Source organism: Sturnira hondurensis, unplaced genomic scaffold (genome assembly GCF_014824575.4).
Source record: "Sturnira hondurensis isolate 20B ecotype Veracruz unplaced genomic scaffold, ASM1482457v3 Scaffold0010812, whole genome shotgun sequence".
Taxonomy (NCBI): Eukaryota; Metazoa; Chordata; class Mammalia; order Chiroptera; family Phyllostomidae; genus Sturnira; species Sturnira hondurensis.
The window spans coordinates 2,378,835-2,395,689 of record NW_028083443.1 but is presented as its reverse complement, the minus strand read 5'-3'; the positions used below and the strand labels follow the sequence as shown (position 1 = coordinate 2,395,689).

The window sequence follows — 16,855 nt, the reverse complement described above, 5'->3', positions numbered from 1 at the left end:
TATGTTAGAAAAAAATTTGATAGATTAGTTACAAAGTTACTGTTTCTATTTCACAATCTTGTTCAAATAATATTCCACAAATGAAGGGTCTGATACATGAGTCATATGTTAAGAAGGCTTGTTTTGTTTTCATAAAGGCAGTGTCTGGTGTCTGGGGAGAGGGAAGGAGAGACACATTTATTCACTTTCTTCAACACTTTTACTACTGGCAATGTAACAGTCATTTCATTTTTTCCTTAGGTTGGGAGAATACATAGCAGATGGTGTGATAAAATCATACCTAAGTTTTCTAAGGAAGAGATATTTTGCTCATCATTTATAACCAAGAAATTCAATGAATGGTTCAAGCCACGAGAAACCTGTGAAAGCAGTGAGCGGTAGGCGGGGCTGGAACTCCGTCCCCCGGACTTCAGAGCCTGAGCTCGGGACCACTGGGCGAAGGAGTCGGCAGTGACCCCATAAAAGTGCTCTGTATGCCACTTCCTCGCAGGGGTCCCGGACATTGCTGGGACGTGGCTCCCTTCCCTAAATAGAATCGTCAGGGAACAGGTTCAGGGAAAACGAATCCCTTTGGGCGCAGTGTTTAACCTGAGTCAAAACCATTTTTCTGAGGTAAGACAATGACCTCATTTGACAACGCTAACCAAGACGCAGAGCTGGCACCTGCTGGACAGCTGGGCTACGACGTCCGGGGGCACCTGACAAAAGAGCCCTTAGAGACACAGTTCGGGTGCCCCACCCTCGACCGTAACATAAGGCACGACCCGCACTGAGCACGTGGAATACAGCCTCTCTGATCCGATGAGCTTTTGGAAATCAGTCACCACGACATTCTCTGCCTGCCCCTGTTTTCTTTTAAATTCAAAATCTAGAGGTACAAAAAGAAATCAGGACTAAAATTTTCATGACTTTCAAATTCTCTCTCAGTTAGCAGGAATGGTACAAGCACACAGAAAGAAAAACATGGTAACAGACCAGCAGTAACAGAATTTATATTTGGCTTTGCAGTGTCATAAAGTTACCTGCCTGAGCACGCCTGTCCCCAGCTGTGGGGATGGGGCTGTACCTGTACAGATACGGCTTATTTCTCCACAGTGGGTGGACCCTATGTGACTGATCATTGCTACGAAAACATTCCAGGCTTAGAGCGTTACCGGGCCATCCTCCCCATCATCTGCTGGATCCAGGAGTGCAATTCCTGGGAGTGCAGAGCAAGACAAGTGATGAGGAGGAAGACGGAAGAGACCACGAGAGACGGACCCGCATTCCAACCCACCATGTTGACACGGGGGCAGACCCAGTCCCCACTAACATGCCAACACCAGCCTCCGTTTTCCTGCGGCCACACGGATCCGCACTCTGGAGGTCACCCTCAGGGGGAAAGACACACCCCAACTTCCCCCACACGTGCATGTGACAAGCAGCACCCTCCCCAAGCACCATCGTCCACACTAAACACTTTCACTCTGTGCCAGGAACAGGCAGCGAGAGGCTGACAGTTGTGCGAAAGGTGAGGAGAGGCACCTCGGTGCCGTGGGCTCCTTGGAGATCCACCACACACTCAACTTGCAGGAGCCCCACAGCTGAACTGGCAGCAACGCAGCGGTGCTCCGTTGGCGACCCAGTCTGTGCCAGCAACACGACAGTGGTGCTCCTGAAGCCCTGAGTCCGGAAACCCGGACAGGCAATCCGAAGTCAGTGGATTACAGATTTAAATTTAGATCACACCGAGAAGGTCTTGAGAATGTACTTAATACATCTGGGAAATACTTACCTATTATTGACATTGACCTTAAAACCGTTTCTTGAGCATAGCAAATGCCAAAAGGGCAACACAGCCTACCTCCGCTGGTCCTGTTCGGTTGCTGCTCTGGAGTCTGGGCCTGAGGCGAGTAACACTGTTGCTGCTGGTAACCGCTGGAAGGGAAGTACTGGGCGCTGGGGCTCCTCCTACAGTCCCGGATGCTGGAGAAGGTCTGCGAGTGGGGGATCCCTCTTTGGAAGGGCGAACCTCTGGGAAGACGAGGCTGCGGTGGTGGCAGGTGATCGAATTCTTCCTCGTCCTCCAGACTAAATCGATCATACTCTTGATCGCTACATGTCCCTTTTTTTCCTGAATTTAACGACACACTGGAACTATGTCTTGACACAGATGCTGAAGTGGAAGCATAATCTTGCCTGAGACCTAGAAAACAACAAGAAATGGGACTATGGTAAGAGACATTTAAGTCTAGCAAATATGAAGTTCAACTGTTAGCAGAAAATTCGGGCCAAATGATTCCAATGGAGATCCAATATCTTGTTCTTAGCGTATTACACCCCAAGAAAACAGGTACATTTGCTTACCAAACAGATGTTTAACATTAGACTGTTCTATTTCGCCAGAAGACTGCCCCAGTCACAGTGGAGATTAAATATAAGACTGCTTTATTCACCAACCAATGTTGATTTCCCCAGATGAGCCCTTCGAGCTCTGGACAGATACCCAGAACGCTGCTTGGGAAACACTATTTGTCATCACTATAAATCATTCGCTGTCAGTCAAATTAAAATAACTGAATCTCTGCCTGAGTAGGAACTCCTCCTGATCCTCACCCCAACTCTCAAAGCCAAAGGGAAGTTCAAGACCTGCGGTCCCTGTCTTTTCTAACAAGGTCACGCCCTCTTTTGTTCTTGGTTACTAGCACTGTCCTCTTCAAAGCACACTGACCTTTCGACACTGCGGTCCTTCTGGGTCACCCTAAATGAAAACCATCTGAAAAGGGTCGAACTGTAAGTTTCGAGTCATTTGTCTCGTCGTGGATACCACAATTTTGTAGAGCAGCCTGTCCCTGACCACTCACCTTCTGAAAGCTGGCATCCGATCTTTTAGCCGCGCAGATTTAGAAAGAGTTACTGTTGGTTTACTGTTACTAAATAGTAACAAAAAGTAATCACTTTTTCCCTTAAAATGTAGCTTATTCAATTCTGCATAAGCTTCACCACGTTTCTTGCGGCGGCCTTGACAGACTCTGAAAACAGGAAACTGTTCTGCGTAAATGACACCTGAGTGTTTCTACTCCTATCAGCGTGGGAAGACAGCTCCAAAGCCAGCCCAGCCCGGTGATGTACATCGCCCTGTGCCTCTCGTGTGCCATTAGCATCCTTGGCGTATCCACTCCCAGATCAGTCATCGTGACTTTATTGCAGAACCAAGGAAAACTTTCTTGTTTCCAACGATCTTCTCTTCTATAATCACTTATCCTAAAGAGTATATCAGTGCTTTTTTAATTGAATTTTTATTAAGAGAACCACTTGCAGTTCTAAGAAATAATAGAGAGTTGTTCCCTGGTGCACTTTGCCCAGTCTCCCCCAGTGGTAACACTGCAGAATTACAGAGTAATATGGCGGCCCGGATACCAGCAGTGACGCAAACCCATCTCGGGTGTTCCCGGTTTTATCGTGCATGCGTACATGTGTAAGTGTCAACCCTGCTGCAGTTTTGTCACCCACAGGACCAGGTGTCCACCAGCAGTGTCAAAACACTAAGCAAACAGTTCCAAACCCCACAGAAACCTCTTGAGTTGCACGTCGTAACCACATCCGCCTCCCTGCTGAGACCCACACCCTATTCTTCCCTGTAGCAACCAACCACTAGTCTGTCCATTTCTAAACCTGTCCTTCCAAAATGTTATACAAAAGGAATCAGAGCACACAGTCTGATTATAGAGTATAATCAGAGTATACAGTATACAGATGATCTTTTTCTCCGAACATAATTCCCTGGAGATTCATCCAAGAAGCTGCATGAATCAAGAGCTCGCTCCTTCTTACTGGTGCGCAGCACTCCACGACCTGGAGGTAGCGCCGTCTGAGTAACCACCCACCTATGGGAAGACATCTGGCCATGACGAACAAAGCTGCTCTCCACACTCATGTACAGGTTTTTGTGCAGCCGCAGACTTCCACTGCTCAGTGCTAAATGTCCAGAGAGAGACGTGCTGGGCCTGGCAGAAGCTACAGAAGTTTGGCTTCTAAGAAACCGACACACTGTTTCCACAGTGGCTACCCGGCCATGGTCTTTATAGCAACGTATTTCGATCAGAGTGTCTCCTAACACCTTACGATGCTCATGGGAATGTGAGACATGCTAACCACTCCCCCTACAAAGTAGGACAGCATGAGAGAGAGAAATTGCCCATCACCTGGGAACAAATACCCGAAAACTCCCCACACCTGGACAGTTCAAGTAGCAGCCTCCCGTTTAAGAAGGTTTCCAGTATAAAAAGAACCTACTTTCTTCTTGCAGACGAGCCATAATCTGCACGTCAGTGAGGTCCTGTAACTTATATCCCATGGAGATGGAATCGTCCTCCAACTCGGAAGTACTCAGCTCGCTGTCTATAGATGACTGGGGACTGAGGGGGGAGCCCTTGGAGGTGTAACCTGAAACACAGAAGAGACATGTTTGTTGTTTAGTCGGAAGAACTGGTACCTATTTAGGCTCCACAATTCATGCTGTCAACAACCGGTAGCTTCTGACCTGTGTTCATAAGGTCGACAAACAGCAAGCCACACGTCCCCACTTAATGGTGAGGCAGTATGCATATTTCCACAAGTTTATAACATATACAAAATCATCTGTTTCCTGTTTTTTCAAATTCAAGGTTCACAATTTTTGAAAAAAAATCACTCTGTGCTAAACTAGAAAAACTGTCAAGAAGATCAATCCCATGTTAAGTTTTTTTTTTTTACCACAACAAGAAAAAAATACCATTCATGCTAAAATCTGCACCCCACTAGAGAAGCATGTATCTAAAGGTATTATATAAAAATAGATGTTGACGTTCACTTTCAACTAACAACCAGATATCCTTGTCTGTGGCAGTAATCAGTATGTACTTTAAAACTAAACTTTCCCCGGTCCATTTTTTTAAGCAGGTGCAATCAAAAGTGCTACAAATGACCAAGAACATCGCACACAGAAGGCAGGCCTGCACAGACAGAGGCGTGAACAAACCCTCAGAAACTGAGAGCAGACCAGCCATAGGAGGCTGGTCGTCACTCGTGAACGTGAAAGAGCAAGGGCTTGGGATAAGGGAACCAAGGGGGAAAGGACCCAGAGAGAAAACTGTAGGAATGGAATCACACCAACGTGAATCAAATAAAGAAATGGCGAGCCCTTCGCCTCATAAAAAGCCAGGGTGTGTATGTCTATTTTCTATGTCGCCCTGGCTGCATAAAAAGCTAGCAGAAAAATAAAATTTAAAGGAATAAGATCTAGAAGCCTTATATTCTCGAATCATAATTAAAAAGTACTTGAATTGTGTTTGACATGTAATTCTAACGGCACTGGGGGCCTTTGGAAACCCATTAACCATACACACACACTGTTGCTAACTCGGGGAGATGGCCTCTGCACACAGCTGAGCACAGACTAATGGCATCATGGCACAAATCGACACGAGCCTCTTCTGCAGCCACAGTAAGTGCACAGCACGTGGTGCAACGCCCTCGGGCTTTTCAGTGGAGGCTGGGTATTTACACTGTGTTTAGTCCCTAAACGACAAAGCAAGCAGCTAGTCAAGAAGTCGAAATATTACCTGTTCTTTCGGGTGTTAGTATTGCTTTATTGGAGGTTTTAGAGAAGCTGGGAGTATTAATGCCATTGCTATAAGGGCTGAGTCTTGCGACAGGACTATAAGGAAAAGCCAGGGAGCCATGTGAAGAGAAGAGACTCCGCCACCGGCCAGCTGTCACGGAAGCAGAAAGAAAGGGCAGCAGTTAGGGTTAAGGAAGCAGACACTGGCCAGTTAGAGGGAGGGGGGGGCGAGGTTAAAAACTGAGAAGACAAAGCGACTTTCCTAAGAATATCTTAACTGACTTCCATTTACCTAAGGGAAAAATACATTTTAAAAAAAGGCAACTTATCAAATAGGGTCATATTTAGTTATACCTCTAAGAAAAAGCCCATCAGTCTCACCTTGATTGAAGCCAATATGCCTGTGTAACAATGAAAATTTGCTTTGAAAAACTCAAACTCATTGTACAATCTTTGGAAATTGTGAGAAATATTCTTTTTTTAAAAAAAGATTTTATTTATTTATCTGTAGAGGGGAAAGGAAGGAAAGAAGGAGAGAAGGAGAGAAATATCAATGTATGGTTGCTTCTCGTGAATCCCCTGCTGGGAACTGGCCTGCAACCCAGGCATGTGCCCTGACTGGGAATCGAACCGCAATCTTGTGGTTCGCAGGCCCGTGCTCAATCCACTGAGCTACACCAGCCAGGGCAGAAATATTCTTAATATTAACTATCCAGTACTATATTTTTCCTAACATTAATTTTCAACCCATTTGATACCAAAAAATGTTGCTTGAAATTTTTATAGGAACTTGTTCTTAAATTATGAAAGAAATTTAAAGTGACTATTGTGTTTGACTATTTGGCTTTGAGTCCAAAACAACATTTATGTGAAAATGATACAAAATCACCAGAAGGGTATATACACCAAAATTTAATAACAGCTGTTTTTGATGACAAGTATGTACACTAATTGGTGATCTACTGCATTTCTCCTTTTTATAAAAATATTTTCCAAATTTCCATACTGAACATATATTACTCTGATAACATTTAAAGGTGGGATTATACAGATTACTTTAATACCATACAATTAAGAAAAGAATTCTACCTGCAATAGACCAATAATCTAATTCTTACATTATCTCAGCTAACTAATGTTAACCTTTTTCTCTCCTCCAAAATTACCAAGCCCTTACTATTTCTAAGTTCTTGGGAGCATGAAAAAGACCCCAAACTGTAAAAACTTAAGTAAGTCACACCAAACATCACTTCCTCTCCCTTCAAGGGGTACAAATCACTGCACTAGTCAAAAACCCACTCTCCCAAAAGACAATCATTTAGACCTAAACAAACCATGATGAGGATAAATAAACAAATAAATAATATAAATTAGGTTAAACTTTAAATTTAAGCAACAAATAGGTTCATATTTGCTGGAAATTTGACACAACTTGAAGAAAAACATATAAAAGGACTACTTGAAAAGCATTCCCCAAATCACTTTCAATGAGCAATACTAACGAGCAAACAGTTGAAAAGTGTTTAAAAATGGGCAGCAGGTTGGAAAGAAAGAAACGCCGAGATGTACTTTGTCAAGAACAATCGGTTCCAAAATTTGGATCTTTAAGACCCTTGCAAAGTATTGCCAAGGTTATTTAAAAGAGCAAAATGTTTCCTTTTACTTCAGCAAACTGTCTCCAGATTGAAATACCAGCCCATTACAAAAACTAAAATTAAAAAAAAAAAAAACACCTTTCCCCACCTAGGTGAAGGAAGTAGGCAAGACAGCCTCTGCATTCACGATGGTCAATCCCACTTTCAGAATTCATTGGCTTTCCAACGTGGGCTCTGCCGCAAAGCCTGGCACCAGCCCGGGCACCCCTCCGGCGCTAGTGACAGTGGTTACGCAGCTCTTCCGAGCCAGGGCGCCAGGGAGCCAGGGCTGACCGTGCGGAGCAGGCGCTCCCGGCTCCTTGACTTCTGGTTGTGTAAGCCCGACCCCGACACACGCCGACAAACAGGGGTTAAAATGCAGCGCACTTGGGGGCTGTCCTCACATCTTCGATCTCGATTACTCGAAATTTCTCATGAAAAATTCTGTGTTAAAACAATCAATAGTCCTTTGTGACTGCTCACTTGCTGAACAGATAACGTTATTCTACACCAGTCTGACCGCTCGCCAGGCAGATCACAGTGGCGGCGTGTTCTCACCCACAGATGCAGGCAACAGCGCACCCCGAGTAAACAGCGTGCATTGCTCTGCACGGGGACTACGCGGCTGGCCTCGGGCACAATGGCACAGTGACTGCGGCTATGACAGCAATATCCCGACTAAGCACACAATCAGCATCTATGGCAAGGAAGAATGCTCCGAGTTGTCCTTCAGCAAGGAGGCTTTTAAGAGGAGGGAGGATATTTGTGGAGCAAGCTAAGGAAACAAGGAGGCCACATCGGTGCGGGAGCCTGGGGTGGAGGAGAGCAGAAAGAAGTGGAAGCCATCACATCCTACTTGCTGCTCCTCATTATGTGGCTGAAGAGTTGTCAACAGGAAGCATTTTCTTAGAGAAGAACACAAAAAGAACTTTTGACAGGGTAATTTTATGTTTTTTAATCAATTTAATATTTTTTAATGTAAGAATGTTCAATTATTTGATGCTCAGTGATGATCTAAATGACTATAACAAAGAAGTTAAGACAACTTGACTAAGAGAAAATGGGTGATAGACTTCTGAACAACACTACGCTTTCCTATACTACTCCTCCCAAGTCCTAGGTCCAAGTAAAGGACTTGGAGGTGGTATAGACTGGGTGTTTTTCATTTACTGCAACCCCCAGAACAGCAGAGTTGGGCCCAAACATAATGATACATGGATTAAACGTCGCATCGCACTTGGCAAGGTGGTCTTTCCAAAATGCTTCAAGTCAAACTGCTGCCAAGAACACTGCCTTCTGCCCACTCCCTGTTCTGCCGCAGCTTCCCTGAAGCCCTGGCCACCCCTCACCAGGTTAGGGCAACCTGCACCTCAGTAAACTCTCTGCCACCAGCGTGGCCCTCGCCAAGCCTGCCCAGAGCATCGTTTACCAGAGTGGTGTTAGTCGCATGTTATTGGAACTCTGCTACTTCCCTCCCTTCCAGCACTGCAGTGGCTCTTCATCAAATACAAGGTCAGGTGCTGCACAACATCCCACGTGCGCCCTTACCCACGTGCACTCCATGTCCACCGCTAGTGTTCCCGGAACTTCCTTGTTAAGAACTACACTCCTGTGAGTCCATCCCCTTTTCCCCTATGATTTTCTCCCCTCTCCCCTCTGGACCCTGTCAGCCTGTTCCATATTTGAGTGTCATTGGTCATATTTTGCTTGCTTGTTTTGTTTAGATTCCTGTTAAAGGTAATATCATATGGTATTTGTCTTTCACTGCCTGGCTTATTTCACTCAGCATAATGCTTTCCAGTTCCATCCATGATGTTGCAAAGGGTAGTAGTTCCTTCTTCCTTTCTGTAGCATAGAATTCCATTGTGTAAATGTACCATAGTTTTTTGATCCAGTCATTTACCGATGGGCATCTAGGTTGCTTCCAACTCTTGGCTATCGTGAATACAAGCATTAAATTAAAAAATTAAAAAAAAAAGAACTACACTCCTATCGGCTAAACTTCTACTTGTCTCCCTTGTCCAACGAGCATTTTCTATTAAGATAAATGCTATAAACTACTAAGTTGTGGACTGGCCCCTCATCTTTCTGCAAAAAGTAACTTGAAAGTATCTAAAGGTCTATTCATCTTTTTTTATATCTTTAAGTTGCCTGACATGAAAAATAACATACCTATGTAGTTATCTTTGTACATCATTAAGCAAAGTATTAACCACCAAAATTGATTTGATATATGCTCCAGTGATGATAATATCAATAATGAAAAATCACAAAGGACAGGTGATATAATAGATTTAAGAGAGTCTAAATTTCTCTAGTTCACCACACTGAAAATTACTTTTTGGGGACCACAAAAAAATTTTCAAGAAATAATGACATTCCTACCATGCCCTGATCATTTTTGCCTTGACTCACTGTAAATACAATTAATATTCAAATTTTCTGGCATATGTAAGGACCTACATTTAATCAAAATCAAATTTAAGAAAGCAGGATGTGGTAATTCACATAAAAGGAAAAAATAACTAATCTAATGAAAATCCTATCAAAAGCTCAGCACTGCATCAAGCTAAAAGAGTTCAAAACTAGCCTGGCTGGTGTAGCTCAGTGGATTGAGCTCAAGCTGTGAACCAAAGGGTCGGCAGTTCGATTCCCAGTCAGGGCATATGCCTGAGTTGCAGGCTAGGTCCCCAGTATGGGGCATGTGAGAGGCAACCACACACTGAATTCTCTCCCTTTCTTTCTCCTTCTCTAAAAATGAATAAATAAAATCTTTTTTTAAAAAGGTCAATTAAAAAAAAATACTTAAGCAATACTGCTGGACCCTGTAAACTACAACACAGGGTCCAGCAGCAACAACGCCTGCGTGAGTATGGTTGTTAGGGTAACAGTTATATGGGCGTGATAATTTACAGTTTTAATTTGAATATTTCACTTAAAGAGTCACATGGTGTGCTTGAGTGTGACATTGTAACATTAGAGAATGGCATGCTTATGATTTTACAATAAAAGATTTTGTAATAAAAAGGGGGCATTATCTGTGCTGCACCCTGTATATTCTGGAAATCATTGTTTTCACTCTCTCTTCTTACTATAAAAGTAGCCACCTCAGTGCCTGACCCAATGTCTGGCACATAGTATGCGATCAATAAATGTTCAACTTTGTCAGAATCTCGACAATTTCACTAGTACATCTTTATTCAAACCATTCTACCGGTCCTACCCTGACATCTAAATGATTTTGCCCAATTTCTTAAACTTGTTGTAACTAGGATTCAGTAGCTCTTTGAAGACAAAGATGAGTCTAGACATTTCAGCCCAGTCACAGGCTCGATGAAGAAATGTACCAACTACTGCATTGCTGGTCCTTATATATGTGAGTCCCCTGGCTTCTGGCTCAACGACTGTATCCAACTGATGGCCAGGACCTGCGACGGGGGTGAGCAAGGCGCCCAGACTAAACAGGAGTCCCCATCTGGGATGAGCTACAATGCTGGTCACACAGTTAAAGTGTGACCAAGAACAAAGTGTGGCCAAGGCTGTGCCAAGCACATCAGCTGGTGGTAAACCATGCAGGAAGACAACACATTTTCCTCCAAGTTTTGAAATGCAACCATGTCTTACAATCAAACCGTTCACAAGAGAGCTGCAAGTGTGTTTAGGGAAATTTCTGTAAACTGTCAATCACGTAGCATCCAAGATGGTCTGAGCCGAGGACGGACGTCCTGAAGGGCCGCACTCTTCCCTCTTCCTCGTGGCTCCTAACAGGGTGGCCACACTTCTAAACCAGGAACTTCTCTCCGGATGTTTGGGTCCCCCCAAATTGCATGCTAAAATGCTAATGACCAAAGATGACAGTATTGGGAGGTGGGGCCATCAGGAGGTACTTAAGTCATGATGGCGGAACCCTAAGGAATGGGACGAGTGCCCTTATAAAGAGGCTCCAAGAGCAGTACATGAGGACACCACAGAAGTCCACAACCTAGACGAGGGCCCTCACCAGGCCAGGTGGCACCCGATTTCAGACATCCAGCCTCCAGAGCGGTGAGCAGTAAATGACTGCTGTTTCTAAGCCAACCAGTCCGTGGTACTTAGTGACAGCCGCCAAAATAGACTAAGACACAGGGGAGTTATTCCAGGAAACTAGCCCTACTTTATGCCTACCCTGTTCTCGTCACCCACGTAAGACTCTGGGAGGCAAAGCTGCAGCTCGCAGAGACCGGACTCATCCTCATTTGCCGTGTTCTATTACTATCTGTCTCTCACACAGGGCAGGTGAGTGGGGGATGGGGGTGGGATGGTCCTGGCAGTGAGAAGGAATCAGTCTAAAGTCGCCCTATATTCTTGCTTCAGTTTTGATTAAGTCAGATGAAAACTCATGAACAACAAGTCTTAGATTTGTTTTACTAAAATTCACAGAAATGTCTAAATAAGCCATAGTTTTACATCACCTTGCTTCTGGCTCTGGTCTTGGCTACTCAGATTCATATTCTCCTTCACCATTCCCCACCCCAGGTTCTGCCTTGAGGAACTGGCCACCAATCATTTAAATCTTCCAAGGCAAAACCTTGTGTACCCCTGAGCCAAAGAAAAAGTGAAGTACTCCAGGGTGATTCAGAAACTCAACACACTTCAGACCACATGTGGTCATTCCTTCATTCAACGCTTGCCAATGGACACCAAAAACAAGAAAAAATTAAAAGTCAGTCTCCAGTAGTTCTCCAAACAGCTCACAGATGCACACAGCACAGCTACTTCCCGGCTCCACAGTCATTCTGGGGTATGTGCCCTGCCCTATGCTCCCACCTGCCTATTAAGATTCATTCCTCTACTCATTTCGTAAGCACCCACCCTGGTGGCAACAGAGTACCAGATGCTGCAGACACTGAGACGTGTAAAATACGGTGACTCTTCCCATTCCAATTTATAAAGACCAGCTAGTGCAGAAGACAGGCAAGTAAGATGTGAGCATAACATCCTATGGTAAGCACCACAAAAGCCCCGTGGGGTACACTCAGAGCAAAGTGAAGACAATGATTAATTCTGAGGGAATCCAGAGACTTCCCAGAAGACGTGATGTTCAACACGGTCCTTGGAGGCTGAGGGGACTACCTCGCAGGGCCCAGTGCCACTGTAAACGTGAACCACGGCAAAAGCACGGAGGCGTGGAAGAGCAGTGTGTACTCAGGGGAGGCAGCTGTGCAAGGACTGAAGCATGAGAAGGGTTACGGCTGCAGGGGCTGGCAGAATCCACATCTTGCCCAGTCATATACAGTATAATATTCAGTCACGTTTCAGCTCTGAGAAGGAGAAAAGCATGACCAGAGAGAGAGGTATTCTACGAAGACATGGGTAGCCAGGCAGACAATGGACTAACTGGGTGGAGGCCAGTGACTGGGAGACCAGTTAGAGGGCTTCGCAGCAGAGCCGATGGGACATCCCACGACACTGAACTAAAAATATTAGCAGCACATCTGGTGCCAGCATGTTAAGCCACATCTGAGCTAAAGTGGAGACATCTGGCGACCCAATGAATACAAGGCGTGGAGGAGATGAGCGATTCAAAGCTAACCCCATGCTCTCTGAGACACTGATGCCATTCACTAAGACAGGGAACGTGAAATAAACATGCTGGAAGGAAATGAGCTGAATTCAAGATCGTGATAAAACATGCCTGTGTGCTGATGTCTGTAAGGAGTCAAAGGTTCAGAGAAGACGACTGGGGACAAAGAGATCAGGACACATCAACAAACAGGTGTCAACGGAAGTCATGGGCATCAGGGAAGTCACCCAGCGATGCTACAAAGGGAGAGAGATGAGGCCTAAAGAAGAAACACGTAAGAGTCGGGGAAAGGGAGACCGAAGCAGGTCACTGAGAGAGCATTCAGGAGGCTCAAGGACGGGTGGACGCCAGAAAGAAAAAAGATACTGAAGAGTTTTGCTATCTGAGTGGTAGTTAGCAGGGGAATTACTGCAGAGAGATGCTATAGGAAGGAGGCTTAAAAAGGACTCCTGGCAGGCGCGCCCAGCCTTTCGGCATCTCTGCGCCACACTGGAGAAAAAGAGTTGTCTTGGGCCACACAGTAAATACACTGTGACATGTAATCACACACAAAAAAACCTCATTTAACAGTTTAAATAAATTTACAGTTTTGTGTGGGGCTGCATTCACAGCCATCCTGGGCCACAGGCGGCCCGCAGGCTGGACACCCCTGGGACTGCGACAACTGGGTCACTGAGAGGAGATTCAACAGAGGAGCCGAAGCAGAAACCAGTGTTAATAGGTCAAGTAGATACAAGAGGAGTAAGAAAAATGACTCTTTTTAGAGAGATTTGGCTCTAAAAAGGAAGGAAACAGGGTTGCAGATTGAGTATGAAACTGAAGGGAAGACAGTTTTAAGGATGAAGGAGACCTGCGTATTTCTAGAATGAGGAGAAAATAAGGGTCCACAGAAAGAGGGAGTTAGATCCTGGAGCTCAGAGGAAATGGGACGGAGGGAAGCGGTAAGGTAGAGGGAAGCAGAGGGTGACTCCTCCTCTGAAACAAGACAGTGAGGATACGGAGAATGTGGAGGATGAGAGGGTTCCAGGGCCTTTCCTCTGGACATCAGCAGGCAGCACACGTGCGGTGAAGGCAGGGGCTGGAGTGGAGAACCTGTGAGGTGGGGATGGCCTGGCCCCCACGGCACGGGACCAAGTGACTGCCTGGGGAAGGCTGGACAGCACGTCTCTGTAACAGTGCTGAGCCTGGCAAGAAAACTGCAGATGTCAGCAAGTGTCCGTCTTACATAATTCTGCAAAGGACATTTATGTCTCAAGGGTTCAGGTTCAGATAGCTGAAGTGTGGTGGCCATGTCGTTTACAGAGATGTCGAAGGGATCAATTGCTGTCATAAGTCATTTTTAAAAAACCCACAGTGACTGAAGGATATTTGCCACTGGGGAATCAGAAATCCAGGATAAGATCTTGGTTTAAAATAAAAAAAACTTAGGGAGGGTCTGCAAAGGTTAGATGGCTGCATTCAATGCTGGTGGAAATCAAAGACCTCAGCAACAGGCTCACACAGGAGGGGCCAGGGGTTTCAGCAAGAGGACGCGGCCTGCAGGCTCCGCGGGCCACTGGTCTCTGTTCAGCAGCTCAACTCTGTCGGCGGGGCGTTAAAGCAACCTCAGACAACACACCAATGAATGAGTATGGCTATGCCACGGTAAGACTTTATTTATATACAGTAAGAGTTGAATTTCGTGTAAGTTATGGGACATGAAATGTCATTCTTTTGATTCTCTGTTAAAACACCATTTAAACATGTGAGAGGGGCCACACGGGAACAGGCAGAGAGCCCCGAGCTAGTATATGGGCCGGTTTTATATCCTTCAACTCTTACACATGCACAGGAGTACGATTCTACCACAAGGGTGTGCCGGCTGTTGGGACACAACAGTGATGGCTGACGGCACACTTCTTTAGTGCGAGTTTCACAACATGCTGTAATAAAGCCCATGACAGACCAACAGGACAGTGGACTACGAATCTAGATGACAGAGCCCCGGTCTCCATCCTGTCACATGCCCGTGCTGAGAGGTGAGCATGACACGGTGACATCTTAGTGGGTCGGTGTCCTCGACGGAAAGAAGGGGCTATCGGAGGGCACCAGGCAGGGCTGTGGTAGGGGTAAGGTGAAGCTTGGCTGTGTGCTTCCTCAAACCGTGAGGCAGTTTGAAACAACTACTGAAACGTTATAAATTGTAGCAAAAACATTCCATAAATGCTGAAGAAAAATGTTCTAGAAGCTACATGGGAAAAAGCAGGATGCAGAAATTTTCCACTCTTTTACTAATTCTTAGGTAGTTCAGCCTGTCCTCTCAAAAAAATGGGCGTGCTTTATCCATTATACTTTCTCCCAATGACAGTTGGTCTGCAGTACCAGTTTCAGGTGTACGCACAGCGGTTAGACAGTTATGAACTTTATGAAGTGATCTCCCCAGGTACTCGAGTGCCCACCTGGCACCACACAGAGGTGCTGCGGTATTTCCGACTACACTCCCTGTGCTGTGCTTTGCATGCCCGTGACTGTTTTCTAACGGCCCACTTGTACTTCTTAATCCCTTCGCCTTTTTCACCCACGCCCCTGACCCCTCTCCCCTCTGGCAATGGCCAGTCTGTTCTCTTTATCTATTTCTGTTTTACTTGTTCATTTATTTCGTTCTTCAGATTCTGCATATGAGTGAAATCATATGGTATTTGTCTTTCTCTGACCGACTGCACCTAGCATAATCTAGGTCCATCCCTCCATGTGCTCACAAATGGGGAGGATGTCATTCTCGGGTACAGCCAGGTAATATTCCACTGTATGTGTGTACCACACCCTCTTTATCCAATCATTTATTGATGAGCATTTAGGCTGCTTCCATACCTTGGCTACTGTGAATAATGCAGTGATGAATATACAGGTGCATGTATCTTATCTAGACAATTTCACTGACTCAGTCTTTCCCCAAATGTTACCAAGTCAGAGACAAAGCACCAAACTTTGAACTTTCCACAATTTGATCAGACCAGGGCAACTGTTCTCACTTATTTACCCAAAGACTATTTCAGAGGAAACAAATGTCCCAAATGCCACATTTTTAAGAACTATGGTTTCTTCAAAACCACAAGCTAATGTCGTACCTTTGATTCTTTACCAGAGTCCTAGAAAGTAAGGGGAAAGGAAGCAAGGGGAGAGTAACAAACATTCACTCCTTCTGCTTTTAACCTTTCTTTATGCAACAGACAAGCAGCCGTCAGTTCTAAGTCAAACAAAAGAATTCAGCTACATAGCCCTTTACTCATACTAGTATAGAGTGGTCTGAGGTCAGTAAAGGGACAGGCGACATCAGTTCTTTTAAGACTTTTTATTCTTCTTTAGATAGGCAGGAAGTTTAACTCAGACTATAGCATTCTCCCGAAACCCACAAACCACCAGGGCAGGAAGACCTTACTTTTCACAGCCAGCCTTTCTACTAGAAACTTCCTAGGTGATCACATCACATCTTGACATACCTGGAACCTACAGAGGTGCTTGGACACGGATGTACTCAGATGTCTGGGCTAACCTTCAACAAAGGACTTAAGGACCTCGGGCAGAGACAGTTCACTGGTTCACTCTCACAAACTGCACAGACTGAGGTATACGTTTTCTGGAGCAGCTACACGTTTACATTAAGCAAGTACTGCTGACTCGGCTCCGACCTGAGCGAGCAAGCCCCCTGTAATAGTAACAAGTGGCTGGCAGCTTATCTGAGCCACTGTTTTTACTGGGTCAACTTGAGTAGCATTAATTTCTCCCCAGCTCTCCATGACCTGATAAATAAGCATACGGGATCTGGGAAGTCCTGCTATTACTTTGAAACAGGTGTTCACAGTGTTCTCTCCCAGGTATACACAAAGTAAAGAGGATTTAACTGGGATGCATTTGCCAGAATATTCATACTAGAAAAAGAGCTAAGGAACTAGTAAATGTTATTCCTAACTGGCAGACTTTGGGAGTATTTAACCGAGGTAAATTAGTCACAACCCCCAAGTCTCTCAATCCTCAAATTACAGCTAGAAAAATCTACTGGGTTAATTTGCATCTTCTCCCACAGTTCTGGCACATTCA

The 16,855-nt window shown here is 45.1% G+C and overlaps 1 protein-coding gene across 2 annotated transcripts in view; it reads right to left on the bottom strand.

Annotated features, from left to right (window-relative positions):
* SLAIN1 (SLAIN motif family member 1) overlaps positions 1-16,855 on the bottom strand; it is a 58,679-nt gene that overhangs the window by 13,142 nt on the left and 28,682 nt on the right. Inside the window, exons 3-5 of one of the 2 annotated variants that reach the window (XM_037059379.1) lie at positions 5,583-5,732; positions 4,276-4,425; positions 1,844-2,185 (exon numbers count right to left, since the gene is read on the bottom strand). In XM_037059379.1, coding sequence (XP_036915274.1) covers positions 1,844-2,185; positions 4,276-4,425; positions 5,583-5,732 — 642 coding nt within the window. The remainder of the gene's footprint in view (positions 1-1,843; positions 2,186-4,275; positions 4,426-5,582; positions 5,733-16,855) is intronic. The other variant, XM_037059380.1, reaches the window with a different exon arrangement.